This window comes from Bos indicus x Bos taurus, chromosome 10 (genome assembly GCF_003369695.1).
Source record: "Bos indicus x Bos taurus breed Angus x Brahman F1 hybrid chromosome 10, Bos_hybrid_MaternalHap_v2.0, whole genome shotgun sequence".
Taxonomy (NCBI): domain Eukaryota; kingdom Metazoa; phylum Chordata; class Mammalia; order Artiodactyla; family Bovidae; genus Bos; species Bos indicus x Bos taurus.
In genome coordinates, this window is record NC_040085.1 from 45,301,756 (window position 1) to 45,321,883 (window position 20,128).

Consider the following 20,128-nt stretch of genomic DNA (forward strand, 5'->3'; position numbering starts at 1 on the left):
CGGGACAGTAGAAAATATCTTGCATTTTTATCCTCTAGGAACTGTGTTCTACTGAACATTTTTGCTATATTATTGACATGATCAGAGCAATATTCTGCACAGAAGTCTAGAGATAAGTTGATAAACTCCTGAATTAAGTGGCAGCTCTAAAAATGGAACAGCTGAAGAGATAACAAGAGGGATGAATCAGTAAGTTTTTTTTGGCAAAGCCATAAATGGCACAATAAAAAGAATTTAAAGTCACACTGATAACTATAATAATAGAAAACACTATCATGCAAACAAATCTTGATTCTTTCCTCTAAAGTCCTTTAGATCTCAAATGTAAATATCCATCATCAACAGTCATCCTAGTTCTATCTCTAGGGTTTATCTTCTTTTTCCTTAGAAAGAAAATACATACATTTTAATGCAATAATCTGTGCAAAGGGAATTGAGACCTACATAAATACAAAAAACTGATTTCCACTCTAAAGAATTAATAATTACCTTGTAATTTGATGGTTAAAGAATATCATGCTAATTTTTTTTTTTTTATTTTGAAGCAGATCATAAGACACCTCTAAATCAAGCTCCTTTAGTTCAGAATAACAATAGCTATTTCTATATCATACCTTGTATTTGGTCATGGTGCTAAAATGATTATTCCGAAAGAAAACACAAAGTTCTCCTTCCTGAACCGTTGAAGTTAGTTCACATAATCCATGGTATGTCAGTTGAGTGGCTGTGTTATTTAGAAACTGCTCAGCTACAAAGCCTAGGAACCAATGCATAATATTAAATGGAAGAATAATTTCAAAATTTAAAAGTTTTTCTATTTACACTGTGTTCCAAGTATGAAGAAAGGCCAATGAAAATAAGACTTTTCTATTATAACATGATGGTGCCAAACTGGAGATTCTTCTTTCTTATTCTGCTATGGAAGATGTATCTGACATTTCCAGGCTAAAGAAATAATTATCTGAAATTCTTTTTATTAATAAATGCATTTACTTATACCACACCTACTTTTGCAAAGAATTTCAATAAAAGAAAGAGACACAATAAAATTAAAACCCAATATAACAAATGAGAAGGCAAGGGTTAGCAATTTAAAAAGTGGGTAGGAGCAAAAGTTGTGTGTTAACAACCACTTCCCCAAAGGACAGGTGTTTAGAAATTAAAAGCAGCTTCAAGAAACTGAGTTGCTTAAGATTTTGACAAAGATTTCAGATAATTTTCAATTCACAAACTGTTCAATTCTTGCCTTAAAACTAAAAGTAGGCATAAAACCTAACAGAAAACAGTGGGGTAACCAATGACATTTTTATCCTATTCTTCAACATATGCCACTCATTATATAGATATATTAAGATCAGAAATAGAAATAATCTCTTTTCTTTTCAAACATAATGAAATACAAAGAAGCTTTCTGGGGTTTAATTTAAAAGATATGTATGTACAGTTGATCCTCATTATTCACATGGGTTCATATCTGCAAATTTGTCTATCTAAAATTTATAACTCCAAAAATAAATACTTATTGCATCCCTAAGTATGTACAAAATATCAAAAAAATTGAGTTACCCAATATGCACATTCCCCACTGAAGACAAAATAAGCAACACTATGCCTTCTTGTTTCAGCTCTCATACTGTGAAGAAGTGTCATTTTCATGTTCTATTTAATGCCACACTTTTCACATTTTGTGAAATTTTTGTGCTTTTTGGGGTGATTTTTAATGTGTAAAATGGTTCCTAAGTATAATGTTGAAGTTAGTGTTCCTAAGCACACAAAGGTTGTGATGTGCCTTATGAAGACAATACATATTTTTTACAGCTTCGGTCAGGCAAGAGTTACAAGGCTGTTGGCTATGAGTTTAATGTTTATGAGTCAACAGAGGTGTCTCGAAACAGAAACACACACAAAAAAACAAGGTTATCTCTTGACAAGCTGATGAAAATGTGACCAGAAGCTCACAGCTACCTAATCTTCTGTTTTGTTTGAGAGTAGTGGTTTGGTATTGGCTAATTCAGTGTTCACAGCAACTTTACAGGACATAACTTTCAGTAATAATGAAAGTCAATTGTATAAATATTTTAAAAGCCTGTATTTCTCTCTTTCCTTCTTTTTCTTCCTTTCTTCTTTGCTCCCTTTCTTTAAAAAGGAATGGAGGGGAAGAGAATGCTCTAAAAAGTTTTATAAGTGAGCAGGGAAGTGCAGATACTGGGAGTAAAGATGAATCTGTGTTAAGAAACTGACACCTCAACAAAAAATTGAAAAAAAAGTTGGTAGAAACTTGGTAGGGCCAGAGGCAGCTGTATAATATAGGTTTATTCCACTCCCTTATCATCCCTTACTTTTATTTACTTTTTAGAATTTTGAGTTAAGTTTTATTTGGGGCAAAATGAGGACTGCAGCCCAAGAGACAGCACCTCAGATAGCTCTGAGTGACTGGTCCAAAGAGCTAGTGGAGGAAGGTAATAATATTTTGGTGAAGGGGGAGTTCAATGCAATCAAGCACTCATTTTACAAAAGGTTTTCTGCTAGTCACAAGGAGCTGATGTCACCATGAAGGGATTTAGTGCTTTTCTAGATATGAGGAGATGCAAAGATTGGGATCATGAAATCATTCCTGAAAATATCTTACTATCTAAAGACCTGTTACACCAGTTTCCTGGAGCACAGAGTGCCTCACTCTCCACAATGAATTCCCTTCAGGGAGTGTCAAAGGTCAGCAGCTGCAGCAGCACAGACAGATGGCAAATGCCCTTGTTGTTGTTCTTCACTTGCTGGCAAATGCTCTCAGCAAGTGCCAATTTGTAGTTGACAGGCAAGTGTCAATTTATAGTTGACAGGGCCCGTCCCTCATTTTCAGCGTCAAACCATAGCACTTCCAGCTACAAACCGGTTGTAAAAAGTAATCAATATACCATGCTATTCCAAGGAATTGGTAAGGTAGGAGGGGAAGTGCAAAAAGTTATACAGAAAGCCACAGCCAAAGGAAACTTATAGCACATCTGCAACTTCTTGGGTTTTATACATTTAGAAATAAGATTCCCCTTAATTATTATCATTACTTTGCTAAGTACTAAGTTACTGAGTGAAACGTATTAGTCATATACTAAAGCACTTACTATTATCTAACATTTATAATGAAAGTATATATCTCTGAGAAGTACCATTGCTGTTAGAATATCCATGTAATTAAACACTTCTTTCAGAAAGATGTTTCTAAATGTCCCTTCCATTACCACACTCACACAACATCCTCTCTATAAAACCGTTTCAAAAAGATACAAAAATTCAGTGGAGCTATAGCACAACATTACTTTCATATATGAAATTCCAAAATTTAACCCTAGAATAGTCTTTCTCAGCTATTTGTTTCTAGCAATCAGGACATGGATTTAGAGAGAAGCAATTTGCTTAAGGACATAAAACTAGTTATGGCAAGGTGAAGACTGGAACTTAACTGGTATTAAGTTAAAAAATTTACTGCATTATAAATGCAAATTTATTGCATTATAAATGTAAACTGAACTTTATTTCTCCCTGAACCACAGAGCATAGCTTAATTTAGATTTAGATAAATGTTTCCTAATTCTTCTACCAACTTATAAACAGTGACATATTCAAAAGCTTAATCTAGTTTTAACTTTTCATAGCTAAACAACTTATGGAGTTTCAAAGCATAATATCAGCGATTATTTATTAATTACAAATGGCAAAGGGCATCTTTTCAATAAAAAAATCTGGTAAATATCACCTTAATTAAATTTGAACATCACCAACAATGGGATAGTCAGACATGATGTGCCACTCGATTTGAGGCACTAGGAAAGACACAATGTCACCTATGTGGTAACCCCACTGAAAATATTTAACACAAGTCTACTTAGGAGGAAACAATCAAATGAATCAAAATTGAGGACTATTTTATAAAACAGTTAGGCTGGATTATAAAGAAAATTAAATACCACAAAAGACCAAAAAGAAAAATAGAGATCTGTTCTAAATTACAGGAGACTAAGTTGGTATGATAATTAAATGATACCTGATTGAAGCCTATATTGAAAAATCTTAAAAGTTATACGGGGCATTATTGGGATAACTGGGGAATTTTGAAAATAAATAGTAAGTTAGATACTGGTAGTGTATCAATGCTAAATTTCCTGAGATAATTGTATTGTGATTACAGAGGAACATTCTCTGTTCTTAGAAGACTGGGGAGCTAATGGATAGTTTTATAATATTTGCAATTAATTATTACATGATTTAGGAAAGAAATTGTGTGTGTGTGTGAATACAGAAAGAAAGTAAAACTTGAATATATTAGTAATTTGTGAATTTAGATGAAACATATATATGTATGTACATATGCACATATTCATTGTGCTCTTCCAACTTCATGGGTTGGAGTTTTTTCAAAACGAAAGAGAAAGAAAAACAAAAGGAAATCAATATTATTTAATCAAAAATAATATGAACTCAAACTATAACCTTCAGTGTTTATGGCACATAATAAGGGCTCAATAGGTACTTGGCTAAGTGAATATGCTAGAAAAATTTCCTTTAAGCTTTTTTTTTTTTTTTTTAATCTAGAAACAGTTGTTAAAGAAATTATTCCTGAGAGAGCACCTGGAATTAATGACAAACTCTGTGGAGTTTGGCAGCTAGTACTGAGTTAGTTTTTTCCTTGCTGATTTTTGCTGCCATGCTACAACCCATCATTATAACTTGAATCAAAAAAATATTAACATCCAAAAGAGGCAGCAAATAACAAATATTCTATGTACACGAAAAGTTCTGAACTTTTACTTATGAGATACTGCCATCAGAAGAAAACAAATATTTTCCAAAAGAAGTTGAAAGAATGTCTAATTCTATTTGACCAATCACTAAATAATATTTCTTTTTCATCAAAAAAGAATGATAGTAAAAGCATTTCTTGTATTCTGCATCTTATGGAAATGAAACTTTTGAATTAAAAAAAAATAAGCAGTTACCATCTAAGGCCAAAGTTCAATAATTTTTAATACAGGATTAGAAATAATAAAACATTTTGGGATAATTTATGATTCAGAAGGAAAGTTACAGTTGTAAGGCTAAATAGAAAAAGAAAGCAGACTTCTTCAGCTGAATAACATACCCAAGAAAATATGGTGAAGAAAATGGAAAAAAGCTAACTGCTACATTAAATAAGTAAAAAGGTCCATCGTGGTCTTTCATTTCATTACTGATGTTATAGTGCCTTTATACATGCAGCCATTGGGATTGAATACTTATTTCAATCAGACTACATATTTGTAATTTCTTATAAACAAAAAACTAGTTGAGCTTTTTAATTGTACTGAATTCCATATACAATTTTTCTTTGAAATGGAAATCTGATAAGCACAATTTCACCATTACAAAATTTATATATCAAGGAATTAATCAGGTTGGTATATATTACCTGGAAATTCTGTACTGCTAAAGAGGAAGATTCCTTTTTATTTTTACCAAGATGTTCTTCTCAAGTTATCAATATTATACAAATTAGCTACCTTTTTCAATATCCCAGAAATCAATGCTAGAGAAATAATAATATTGAATAGTTGTAAAACCACTTTAGTGGTGAAGGACTGTTTTTCAGTTGCTGTTCATTCTGCAAGTGTAATAAGTGGTACCCATGTTACAATGCAGCCTCACTTGGTGAAAATGCCATTAATAGTGTTTCCTATAGTTTCTTACCTCATAAATATATTCATCCAAATATCACTTATTGGCTATCATTGTATCTGTTAACACTTTCTAGATCCAATTGTTCTCTCAATTATTATTGAATAACATACTGAAAGTTACTGAGAAAGTAGGAATCCACAGAGATAATTTCTTTGTAGCCTGCTTTCTAAGAATATTTACAGAGCATGGATAAAGAATGGAATCTTCTAGTGAGTGGAATTTTGTTAACTAAGGGAAGACATTTTTTGTGACAACTTTTCTTGCTCCTCTCTCTCCTAAAATTTAAACTTTGCTGCCTTAGGCTGTAGTGAAAGAGGTGTCACACAAATCAATCATCAATATCCCTGAATATTTATGCCTAGATAATTTAGCAATAATTAGTTGGGTTCTTATTAACCAATATAGTTTGAGATTCACTTACATATCTTCTTTCATATGTTGTTAGGTACTCTTGTAGTCACTTGGCTTTAATTTTTTAACATGTAGTGATTATAATAGATTTTTATTATACTTCATGTGAAAGAACTGTGTCTGAGACAGAAAGATGAAGCTTATCACCTACTTTTCACTATTTCTCTTTCTTCTGTTAATCCTTCAACCCGAGAATAGGAGACTTAGTATTTGTGTATATTTATGAAAAACTGAAGTGGGTGTTGGGGAAATTATACCAAATGCTATGGTTCCTGACAGCATTTTGGTTTCAAATCTGCTCTTCCCTTCACTGACTGGAACACAGTTTTTAAAAAAGAAAAAATAAATCATTTCTATATTGATGAATTTAACAATACTTACTTTTAGTTAAGAATTAGGAAAACTGATGATCAAAAGTGTACTCTGATCCAGAACAGAACTTTAACATACTATATTGTACTGAAATATAAGGCAGAGCTCTACCAAAATGAACATGAGTACCATAACACACATCTCACTCAGTCAACTAAAGTGTTCAGGATGAATTATAAAGTTCCCTCAGTACTCCCAAATATTAACCCTTTTTTAAAAGAGCAATTATCAGTAACCCCTGGTAATTGGCCATATCAAAGATAGCCAAGTGATTCCAAAGACTTTTATTAGAATCCAGGCCTGATTTTACAAGGCAAGTAAAAAGCGTTCTAGAAAAAACCTTTCACTGGCACCTTTATGAATAATTACTTCTCTTTTTTAAATAATTACTTCTTTTAATTCCCACAGGTAGCATCACTTTTATTTTTAGAAGTTGTATTTAAGACATTTAAAAGATATTAAATTATAAGACAAGTTATTCTGCCAAGAATAAATCAGGTATTAGCAGCACTCACCCACCTTCACTAACCAGCTCACTATTTTCTGACTGCTTACAAGAGATGATCTTCTCCACTAGCTGGTTGTAGCTGCAGTTACCAACAGCTTTTACAATGTCATCAATCTAGAAAACAAATGACTGTCTCACTAATCATGATAAAGTTATTATAAAAACAGTTACAAAAAAACTTACATCACTCTTGAGAGTTTTATTCTAATACAATACTAAATTAAAAACTATTACTGATGAAAAAAAATCATCACTAAAATCAACACCCAACAGTTTTCAAATTTGTTTATAGCTCACTATAGCATAGTATGAAAAATACTGCTTAGCTATATTTCAATTATGCAAAAAATTATAAAATGGAATTATTATATACAACTTTATTTCTAAAGATTGTAAAGATGTATTTAAGTGATTAAAATTTTAAAAGTAATCTATTTCAGGAAGAGAATTAAGAAAATCTCATTTTTTTTAATTGAAAAAACAAATGTTTTGTATTTAAAGCAAGGCAAATCTAAAAGATGTTAATTTATGGGTTAATAAGGCTTTCCCATTTTATTACTTAGTTCCTAGCAAAGTATACTGGAGATACAAGTAAACATAACTAATGTTACTTCCTTAAAGGAAAGTTAATATACATTCTTAAGGGAAAATATTTGCCTCATGATTCTCATTTTGTCTGTGAAGGTACAGCAGAAAAATAAATTCAAAGTTTTAAAGTACAGAACAATAAAACTGGGCATTGCTACTCTCCTTCCATTATACTTTGCTCTGACTATTGAAGAAAAACAGATTTCTGCTGTCTAAACAACTTACTTTGATTTCACTCCCATTCCTAAAATATATTTGTAAGTTATTTACATGTACTTAATTAATATATTAACATAAATTTATACAATGAAATAAAAAATAACAGGGGCAATATTTTCTTTCCATATCCAAATGATCTTCTTGAATATCACCAAGAACTGGCAGATTTGCACAAGTAACAGTAAGAATAGTGGTTTTTAAACAGAGTGTTTTAAAAAGTTAAAAGATTACGAGACTCAAGTTGTTTTTCAAGTATCTAAGTTTTCATTCCACTGCTGTATCTAAGTTTTCATTCCTTTGCTGTATAGCAAAGTTTGAGAACAACTTCTTTAGGCTATAATTTATTTCCTCTATTTCTGCAAAATTTAAGGGTGGTAAAAGCCTCTTAATCATGCAAGTGTACTAATGGTTGGCTGAAGATAAGTTAATTGAATAAGTTAAAGCAGAGAACTGTGGAAAATGTTATATACATATCTTAAACATTTCACGTTAACTTAAAACACAACTGTATTCACTTGTCAACCTTCTGACGCAGAGCCAAAATAAGGCTGTTTCTTTGAAAGTGGCTCTTTTGGCTATGATTCTATATAAACAACACAAGAATATGCCTTCCAGTTTTAATTTATTTAAAATGAAAACCTAGGCCCTTAAGAAGCAGTTTGAGAGTATAATCTCTTTAGATTTTCATTATTTTTTGGAACATCTTTACTAATTACAGCAAATATCTTTAGTATTCAACTTCATTAAGTCTTTCCAAAGTACTGAATTTTCAATCCTAAGAAATCCACAAAAATACACCTAGAATAATACATGATCAATATATAAAAATCAGTTGTACTTCTATAGACTAGTGATGAACAATACAAAGATTTCAACTTTTCATAGGCAGAATCTCTACATTAATTAGTATTTTATCAATTAACTCATTTGGATGTCTTTTATGTACTACTATGTACCAGGTGCTATTAGAGAAACTGAAGACTAAGCAGTGAATAAAATAGATGGTTTAGCAAATATATAATATACTAAGTAATCGTATATAGTGATAAGAAGCTGTTCTTTGTTTTCATTGTACTATAGCATTCCATAGTATGAATATAACAGTTATTCATTCATCTTTTGATGGATATTCAAGTTGCTTTCAATTTGGGGTGATGACAAATAACACTGCTATGAACGTTCTTTGTACATTTATCCTGTTTCACAAATCTAGATTTTCTCTAGCAAATTTGCCTTGTCAAATTCCCGAGTCTTATCCTCAACTTTACTAGATAACTCCCAACTGCTTTCCAAAGGAGGTAGTCAGTTTATATTATCATTAGCATGCAATGAAAATTCTCTATATTGCATATCTTCTCCAACATTTAGTATTGTCAGACTTCTAAATGTTAGTCATTCTGATGTGTGTATTTTGATTTTAATTTGCATTTCCCTGATGACTAGTTCATATGTTCACTGGTCATTTGGGTATCCATTTTTTGAAGTGTTTCTTCAAGCCTGTTTTGAAGAATTTTAGCTTTGCTAGTCTTCTTTATTATATATTTTCTATTTTAATACTTTTGCTCTTAAGATAGATATATAGCTCATTAATTTTCAGTCTTTTACTATTCCTTAATATATGACTTTTAGGGCTTTAAAAACTGTTTTAGCTAAATCTCACAAATGTTGATAAAGATTTAGCTGCTGTGTAGTTTAAAATACACTTTGTTTCATTATGAGTTTTTGACTCAAACAGTCTCTACTGATTTTCTCTACTGATTTCTAGATTAATTACATTGTGGTCAGAGACTATTTTACATTTTGTTTATTTTAAATCCTTATAAATTTGTTGAAACTTGGCTTTATAACAGCATTAGGTCAAGTTTTATAAATTTCATTAGTACATAAAAAGAATGGATAGTCAGGTTCATAGAAAACAAGGAAAGGCTGAGAAAGCAGCATAGACAAGGGGAGACTATGAAGATACAATGATTAAAATGCAATATAATACCCTGGATTGGATTCTGGAACACAAAAAAAATTAGTGAAAAAATTAGTGAAATGTGAGAACTGTAATATAGTTAATAGTAATGTATCAACATTAAATCTCTACGTTTTGACACATGTATTATGGTCATGTAAGAGTAGGAGAAATTGGGTGAAGAATGTATGGGAATTCTGAATACTATCTTTTCAACTTTCCTGTAAACCTAGAATTAGTCAAAAATAAAAAGTTCATTAATTCTTTGAAAAGAATATATGTTTATTAGGTTATCTTTTCTGCTTCTATCAATTACAGTAAAAAGTATTGTAAAAGCTTCCAGTATGACAAATTTATTTCTTCTTATTAAATTCTGCTTTATGTACTTGGAGCTTATGTTATTAGTTGCATACAAATTCTGTTTTCCATTGTTAAAAACTGACCTTTACTCTCTGTGGCGATTCCCACTGAGTTCAAGGAATAGTCAATCAGAGTATTTATTTTCCAGGTGTCTCCAGACACATACACATTTGAAATGATTATATCTTCTTAGCAAATTAAACATTCTGTCAATAGTAATACTTTTTGACTCAAAAGTCTATTCTTTCTGATATTACTATCGGTACATCAGTTTTCTTTAGATTAGCAATGTATGGCATCTCTTTTATCTCTTTTTTATTTGCAATTATTCTGTGTAACTTCAGACTATTTTATATATGTCTCTTGTAACAGCAAATATATATATTTTAATCTGACCTCAGAATCATTGACTTTTAACTAGAGCATTTAGTCCTATTGATATTACAATTATTCATATATTTGAATATATTAAATCTACCGTTCTCTCTTTCCCATCAGCTCTACATTTCTTTACCTCTCCTTTCTTCTTTTTGGATTTAACTTCCCCCTTTTACTAATCCAGAAGTTACGTACTATGTTTTCTATTCTTTTCATGGTTACTCTAAAGGAGCATTATCCATCAGCACATGCTGTAATAATGGAAATATTCTAAATCTTTGTTGCCCAGTAAGAAATCCACTAGTCACAGGTGGCTACTGAGCAATTTAAAGTGTGTCTAGCGAAACTTAGGAAGTAAATATTTAATTAAATTTAACTAGCCATATTTGGCTACCATATTGGACAGAGAAGTTATAAGAACTATAATATCGACCCTTATCATATCAAACTTAGAACTTAATATTCTCTTCTTGATCAATTAATTCTAGGCCTTTAGAAAACTTTACCCTTCTCCCAGCTTATATTATTATTTTTGCATATGCTAATGTTTTTAAACTGTAAAAGATGATATTATTTAATATAATCAACAATGATTTTAATTTATCATGTTATTTTCTCTCCACTCACTCTTCCATCTGGGATAACTTTCTCTCTTTTCAAAATCCTTGTTCAGAATTTCCATAAATAATGGTCTACTGGCAGGAAACTATCTTAATTCAATTAATCTAAAAATGACTTTAGGGACTTCCCGGGTGGTTCAGTGGCTAAGAATGCAACTCAACACAAGGGAGCCCAGGTTAGATCCCTGGTCAGGGAACTAGATCCCATGTGCTGCAATTAAGAGTTCGCATGATGCAACTAAAGATCCCACATCTAAGACTTGGCACAGACAAATAAATAAATAATTTTTTTTTTTAAAAAGATGAAGCCAATCTTAAAAATGATTTTATTTCTCTCCATTCTTGAGAGATAATTTTTCTGGGAACAGGAAATAGGCTAGCATTTGCCTTCTTTCAGCACACTGAATGTATGATTTTCACTATCATCTGGCTTCCAATGTTGCATTTAAAGAATTAATTATCAGTAATGGAGAAATACCTTCTCAGTGGCTGAATTAGTGTCCATCTGGGGCAGTGACCGAGAGCGCCAAGCTGCGACTGCGCAGGAGCGACTGAGACAAGCTACCCCACGCCCAAGGTCAGGGGCAGCGGCTGAGAGGAGATACCCCTTGTCCAAGGTAAGGAGCGGCAGCTGCGCTTTGCTGGAGCAGCCGTGAAGAGATACCCCACATCCAAGGTAAGAAAAACCCAAGTAAGAGGTTAGGTGTTGCGAGAGGGCATTAGAGGGCAGACACTGAAACCATAATCACAGAAAACTAGCCAATCTGATCACACGGACCACAGCCTGTCTAACTCAATGAAACTAAGCCATGCCATGTGGGGCCACCCAAGACAGTCAGGTCATGGTGGAGAGGTCTGACATAATGTGGTCCACTGGAGAAGGGAATGGCAAACCACTTCAGTATTCTTGCCTTGAGAACCCCATGAACAGTATGAGAAGGCAGAAAGATAGGACACTGAAAGATAAACTCCCCAGGTTGGCAGGTGTCAATATGCTACTGGAGATCAATGGAGAAATAACTCCAGAAAGAAGGAAGGGATGGAGCCAAAGCAAAAACAATACCCAGCTGTGGCTGTGACTGGTGATAGAAGCAAGGTCCGATGCTGTAAAGAGCAATATTGCATAGGAACCTAGAATGTTAGCTCCATGAACCAAGGCAAATTGCAAGTGGTCAAACAGGAGACAGCAAGAGTGAACATCGACATTCTAGGAATCAGGGGACTAAAATGGACTGGAATGGGTGAATTTAACTCAGATGACCATTATATCTACTACCGTGGGCAGGAATCCCTTAGAAGAAATAGAGTAGCCATCATGGTCAACAAAAGAGTCTGAAATGCAGTACCTGGACACAATCTCAAAAACAACAGAACGATCTCTTTTCGTTTCCAAGGCAAACCATTAATATCACAGTGATCCAAGCCTATGCCCCAACCAGTAACGCTGAAGAAGCTGCACAGTTCTATGAAGACCTACAAGACCTTTTAGAACTAACACCCAGAAAAGATGTCCTTTTCATTACAAGGGACTGGAATGCAAAAGTAGGAAGTCAAGAAACACCTGGAGTAAAAGGCAAATTTGGCCTTGGAGTACGGAATGAAGCAGGGCAAACAAAGGCTAATAGAGTTTTGCCAAGAGAATGCACTGGTCATAGCAAACACCCTCTTCCAACAACACAAGAGAAGACTCTACACATAGACATCACCAGATGGTCAACACCAAAATCAGACTGATTATATTCTTTGCAGCCAAAGATGGAGAAGCTCTACACAGTCAACAAAAACAAGACCAGGAGCTGACTGTGGCTCAGATCATGAACTCCTTATTGCCAAATTCAGACTGAAATTGAAGAAAATGGAGAAAACCACTAGACCAGTCAGGTATGACCTAAATCAAATCCCTTATGATTATACAGTGGAAGTGAGAAATAGATTTAAGGGACTAGATCTGATAGACAGAGTGCCTGATGAACTATGGACGAAGGTTCATGACATTGTACAGGAGACAGGGATCAAGACCATCCCCATGGAAAAGAAATGCAAAAAAGCAAAATGGCTGTCTGAGGAGGCCTTGCAAATAGCTGTGAAAAGAAGAGAAGCGAAAAGCAAAGGAGAAAAGGAAAGATATTTCCATTCGAATGCAGAGTTCCAAAGAATAGCAAGGAGAGATAAGAAAGCCTTCCTCAGCGATCACTGCAAAGAAATAGAGGAAAACAACAGAATGGGAAAGACTAGAGATCTCTTCAAGAAAATTAAATATACCAAGGGAAAATTTCATGCAAAGATGGGATCGATAAAGGACAGAAATGGTATGGACCTAACAGAAGCAGAAGATATTAAGAACAGGTGGCAAGAATACACAGAAGAACTGTAGAAAAAAGAGCTTCATGACCCAGATAATCATGATGGTGTGATCACTCACCTAGAGCCAGACATCCTGGAATGTGAAGTCAAGTGGGCCTTAGGAAGCATCACCACGAACAAAGCTAGTGGAGGTGACGGAATTTCAGTTGAGCTATTTCAAATCCTGAAAGATGATGCTGTGAAAGTGATGCACTCAATATGCCAGCAAATTTGGAAAACTCAGCAGTGGCCACAGGACTGGAAAAGGTCAGTTTTCATTCCAATCCCAAAGAAAGGCAATGCCAAAGAATGCTCAAACTACTGCACAATTGCACTCATCTCACACGCTAGTAAAGTAGTGCTCAAAATTCTCCAAGCCAGGCTTCAGCAATACGTGAACCGTGAACTTCCAGATGTTCAAGCTGTTTTCAGAAAAGGCAGAGGCACCAGAGATGAAATTGCCAACATCCGCTGGATCATGGAAAAAGCCAGAGAGTTCCAGAAAAACATCTATTTCTGCTTTATTGACTATGCCAAAGCCTTTGACTGTGTGGATCACAAGAAACTGTGGAAAATTCTGAAAGAGATGGGAATACCAGACCACCTGACCTCCTGACAGGAAGCACCAGTTAGAACTGGACATGGAACAACAGACTGGTTCCAAATAGGAAAAGGAGTACATCAAGGCTGTATACTGTCACCCTGCTTATTTAACTTATATGCAGAGTACATCATGAGAAATGCTGGGCTGGAGGAAACACAAGCTGGAATCAAGATTTCCAGGAGAAATATCAATAACCTCAGATATGCAGATGACACCACCCTTATGGCAGAAAGTGAAGAGGAACTAAAAAGCCTCTTGATGCAAGTGAAAGTGGAGAGTGAAAAAGTTGGCTTAAAGCTCAACATTCAGAAAACTAAGATCATGGCATCTGGTCCCAACACTCCATGGGAAATAGACGGGGAAACAGTGAAAGACTTTGTTTTGGGGGGCTTCAAAATCACTGCAGATGGTGATTACAGCCATGAAATTAAAAGACGCTTACTCCTTGGAAGGAGGGTTATGACCAACCAAAAAATAGAGACATTACTTTGCCAACAAAGGTCCATCTAGTCAAGGCTATGGTTTTTCAGTGGTCATGTATGGATGTGAGAATTGGACTGTGAAGAAAGCTGAATGCCGAAGAATTGATGCTTTTGAACTGTGGTGTTGGAGAAGACTCTTGAGAGTCCCTTGGACTGCAAGGAGGTCCAACCAGTCCATCCTAAAGGAGATCAGTCCTGGATGTTCTTTGGAAGGCCTGATGCTAAAGCTGAAACTCCAGTACTTTGGCTACCTCATGCAAAGAGTTGACTCATTGGAGAAGACCCTGATGCTGGGAGGGATTGGGGGCAGGAGGAGAAGGGGACGACAGAGGACGAGTAGGCTGGATGGCATCACCAACTCGATGCAGTTGAGTTTGGGTAAACTCCGGGAGCTGGTGATGGACAGGGAAGCCTGGCGTGCTCAATTTATGCGGTCAAAAAGAGTCGGACACGGCTGAGCGACTAACTGAACCATCCAGAGAATCACATTTATTGCAAGATAATTATTTGCAGTACACATATTCAAAGAATAGAAAGAATCAGCCAGTGCGAAGAGATATTTCACAGAAGCCTATGGATTTTAAGCTTTTACCTTGTTCTTTTTTCTTTCTCAGCATTAGAATCCTTCAGTCATGAAACAAGTAAGTAAAAATAGATAAAAAGCACAGCTTTGTGCAGACCAGAAAAATCTGATGAACAATTTGTATCCTACATTAGAGTATACTTTTTTTTTTTTTAGAGTATACTTTTCTTTAAGCATATGAATTCAACTGTTTGCCAGACAAGATGCAGCTATACAGTCAGAGGGATGATTTGAATCCAGTTGATTAAGTTCCTTAGGCCCTAAGTTCATTTTTGTCAAGAATCTAGGCTACCTGGCACTGCCATTTGCCAGGACATGATTTACCTTGGAGGATTCAGATGCTGGACATGTTTAGACTTTTCAGTGATGTTCTCAAGAGTCAGAGTGCCAAAATAAATAAACAGATGTCTGCTTACAGCAAGCCTTTCACTGCTCAGAAATACCAGTTATCTTTACCAAAGGACAGGGATGAAGAAACACTACCAAATCTTTGCTATATGATCTCTCTGTCTCTGTAGGTAGTACAAGCATGAATGTTTCATCAGTTAATATTTACTGAGAATCTACTATGTGCCAGGCACTGTTCTTAACAATAAGAGCCTAGCCTTCACAAAACATACACTCTACTGGGAGATGACAGTCAATCAAGTAAATAAACAGTTCTAGATAATGACTTGGGAAAAGGAGGGTGACTAACTTCAACAAGGGAAGGCCTCTCTAACAAGATGATATTTGATCTAAGACCTGGATAATGAGACCAGAAATGGAAAGATCTGGGAGAACAATGTGTTAGGGCAGGAAAACAGTGTTCCACAGTGGGCAATCAGCTAGTACAAAAACCTGAGCTAGAAACGACTCTGTATATCTCAAAAATAGCAAGGCAGCTGGTGTTGTTGGAGGCCAGTAAAGAGGTGAGAGAATTATATAAGAGGCGAAGTTGGACATGAGGCAGAGTTTAGATTATGCAGTGTATCATAAAAATTCTAATAAAGATTTTATATCTTATATAAAGAATGAAATAATGCCATCTGCAGCAACATGGATGAACCCAGAGATTGCCATATTAAGTGAAGTAAGTCAGATAGAGAAAGATATATGATATCACTTATACATGGAATCTAAAAAAAAATGGTGCAAATTGACTTATCTACAAAACAGAAAGAGAGTCACAGATGTAGGAAACAAACTCATGATTACCAGGGCTGGAAGGGGAAGGAGGGATAAATTGGGAGACTGAGAGACTGACATATGTACACTACTTTATATAAATAAATTAGTAATAAGGGCCTGCTGTATAGTATAAAGAACTCTATTCAGTACTCTATAATGGCCTATATGGGAAAAGAATCTAACAAGGAGCAGATATACGTATAACTGACTACACATCCCTGTAAACCTGAAACTAACACAAGACTGTAAATCAACTATACTCTAATAAAAATTGAAAAAAAAAAAAGATTTTGTATCTTATTCTAGTTACAATGGAGGCTTCTGATGAAAGGAGTAGGGTGCAGGGATAAAGGGGAGGGTTTATTTCACAAAGATCATTCTGAGTGCCAAGACAATTCACTGTGGGGAAGAATAATCTTTTCAACAAATGAGACTGAGACAACTGAACATCCACATGCCAAAGAATGTTGGATTCCTTCTCCAAACCACATACACAAATCAACTCAAAATGTATCAAACTCCTAAATGTAAGCACTAAAAGTATATACTTTATACTTACATACTTTATATATTATAAATACAGAAAAAACTCTTAGAACCCAGTAACAAAAAGACAAATAGCCCAATTAAAAATGGCCAAGAGACTTGCAGATATTTCTCTAAAGATATACAAATGGCTAATAAGCACATGGAAAGATAATCAACAACATTAATCATTAGAGAAATGCAAACAAATCCACAAGTGAGAGACAATTTACACCTACTAGGATGGCTATAATCAAAAACATAGACAATAACAGGTGTTGCTGAGGATGTGCACTCAGGTCTGTAGCTGGCCTCTAACTCCATGAAATTATAGTCAGAAGTCTTGAGCAGATTTAGCAGTCTAGGGGACTGTGCTCTTAACCTCACAATGTGGCTAATTCCATGTAAAAACACAAAAATATAAATATCAGAAAATGTAAACCTAGATTCCTTTGCCAAATTAATAAATTTTTACTATATTTGTGTTCATATAATTTAAGATTTTGTACTTACCTGAGGGTCCACTAACCATCCATGATACAAAGGAATATCAAGAAGATCAAATACTATGCATTCTGGTGTATATTCAAACACTCGAACACCAGTGAATTTTACATTTACATCCAAGCCTGTCTGTAGTTTGTGCAACACTGCCATAGCATCACTCATATTCTGAAAATAGAAAGGGGAAGAGAAAAAAATGAGAAAAACAACGACAAAAAAAGATATTTAAATACAGGCACATTTACTATAAATTTTCCACTTTATCCAATTTATTCATCTTTTCCATTTTTATTATGAAGTACCTACTATGTTTAAGGGGCTTCCCTGGTGGCTCAGATGGTAAAGAGTCTGCCCACAGTGTGGGAGACCCAGGTTTGATTCCTGGTTTGACTATGCCAAAGCCTTTGACTGTGGATCGCAACAAACTGTGAAAATTTCTTAGAGAGATGAGAATACCAGACCACCTTACCTGCCTCCTGAGAAACCTGTATGCAGGTCAAGAAGAAACAGTTAGACATGGACATGGAATAACAGATTGATTCCAAATTGGCAAAGGAATACGTCAAGGATGTATATTGCCATCCTGTTTAACTCACGTGCAGAGTACATCATGTGAAATGCAGGGCTGGATGAAGCACAAGCTGGAATCAAGATTTCCAGGAGAAATATCAATAACCTCAAATATGCAGATGACACCACCCTCATGGCAGAAAGTGAAGAAGAACTAGCCTCTTGACGAAAGTGAAAGAGGAGAGGGAAAAAGTTGGCTTAAAACTCAACATTCAAAAAACTAAGATTATGAGTTCACGGCAAATAGATGGGAAACAATGGCAACAGTGAGAGACTTTATTTCCTTGGGCTTCAAAATCACTGCAGATGGTGACTGCAGCCATGAAATTAAAAGACGCTTGCTCCTTGGAAGAAAAGCTACGACCAACCCAGACAGCATATTAAAAAGCAGAGACATTGCTTTGCCGACAAAGGTCTGTGTAGCCAAAGCTATGGTTTTTCCAGTAGTCATGTATGGATGTGAGAGTTGGACTATAAAGAAAAGTTGAGAGCTGAAGAATTGATGCTTTTGCATTTGAACTGTGGTGTTGGAGAAGACTCTTGAGAGTCCCTTGGACTGCAAGGAGATCAAACCTGTCCATCCTAAAGGAAATCAGTCCTGAATATTCATTGGAAGGACTGATGCTGAAGCTGAAACTCCAATACTTTGGTCCCCTGATGTGAAGAGCTGACTCATTTGAAAAGCCCCTATTCTGGGAAAGATTGAAGGCAGGAGGAGAAGAGGACAACAGAGGAGGAGATGGTTGGATAGTATCACCAACTGGATGGACATGAGTTTGAGTAAGCTCCGGAAGTTGGTGATGGACAGGGAAGCCTGGCATGCTGCAGTCCGTGGGTTGCAAAGAGTTAGACAGGACTGAGCGATTGCACTGAACTATGTTACAGGCATTAAATATGAGTTCTAAAGATAAAACAGTGGATAAAACAAAGTTCTTAATCTCATGGAACTAACAGTCTACTACTGAGAGAAAAATACATAAATTATAATATAAAGTTAAGTATTAGTAAGAAGAATTGGATAGGATAAAGATTACAGAGTGAGAGGGGAGAGGGATCTATGTTTAGACCAGGAAGTTCAAAGACAAAAGTTTCTAGTCAAAGAGAAAGGCCTCTCCTATTTCCAGGTATATTCCTAAAAGAATCAAAAGCATCATCTTAAAGAGATAGGTGTACACCTATATTCACTGCAGCAGTATTCACAAAAGCCAAGAGGTGCATGTAGCTCAAATGTCCATTAGGCAGAAAAATGGATAAAGGAAACATGTTTTATTTATATATACACACACACACACACACACAATGGAATAAAGAAGCAAATTTTATTACATGTTACAACATGGATGAAACTTGAGGACATTAGGCTGAGTAAAATAAGCCACTGAAAAGAACAAATATTATGTGACTCCACTTAGATGAGATATCTAGAGTAGTCAAAATTATGGAAATAGAAAGTAAAATGGTAGTTGTCAGGGGCTGGAGGGAGATCTGGGGAATTGTTCAATTATTACAGAATTTTAGTTTTACAAGATGAAACTATTTTAGAGATCTGTTACACAAGAATATAAATACAGTTAACATTACACTTAATGGTTAAGAGAAAAAAAATGGTTAAGAGAGTAAATTTTATGTTTTTTTAACCACAATTTAAACAAAAGAAAGAAAAAGAAATCAGCTATCAAGCCATGAACAGACATGGAAAAAATTTAAATGTACATTACAAAGTGAAAGAAGCCAATATGAAATGTATTGTATGATTCCACATGACACAAAACAATGGGAAAAGGCAAAACGATGGAGACAGTAAAAAGATCAGTGGAAGAGGGAGGGATGTAGTGGCAAAGCACTGAGGATTTTTAGGGCAGAGAAACTATTCTGTATGATACTATAATGGTGATACACGTCATTATATATTTGTCAAAACCCAAAGAATGTATGGGAAGATCCCCTGGAGAACGGAACAGCTACCCACTCCAGTATTCTGGCCTGGAGAATTCCATGGACTATATAGTCCACTGGGGATGTAAAGAGTCGGACATGACTGAGACACTTTCAAAGAATGTATAAACACCAAGAGTGAACCCTAATGTAAACTATGGACTTTGGGTAATAATTCTGTATCAGTGTAAACGGTGGGAGGTGAAGTCTGTGAAAAAAAGGCTCAATCACAAAGGCTTATTGGTCAAATCAGAGTCATTCTGTCCACACCAGGTTTCTCATTAAACATG

General features: G+C 34.9%; 1 protein-coding gene across 2 annotated transcripts in view; it reads right to left on the reverse strand.

The window, feature by feature from the left end:
* Positions 1-20,128, reverse strand: part of MINDY2 (MINDY lysine 48 deubiquitinase 2) — a 76,594-nt gene that overhangs the window by 22,730 nt on the left and 33,736 nt on the right. The window contains exons 4-6 of one of the 2 annotated variants that reach the window (XM_027553888.1): positions 17,343-17,501; positions 7,009-7,111; positions 615-757 (exon numbers count right to left, since the gene is read on the reverse strand). In XM_027553888.1, coding sequence (XP_027409689.1) covers positions 615-757; positions 7,009-7,111; positions 17,343-17,501 — 405 coding nt within the window. The remainder of the gene's footprint in view (positions 1-614; positions 758-7,008; positions 7,112-17,342; positions 17,502-20,128) is intronic. The other variant, XM_027553889.1, reaches the window with a different exon arrangement.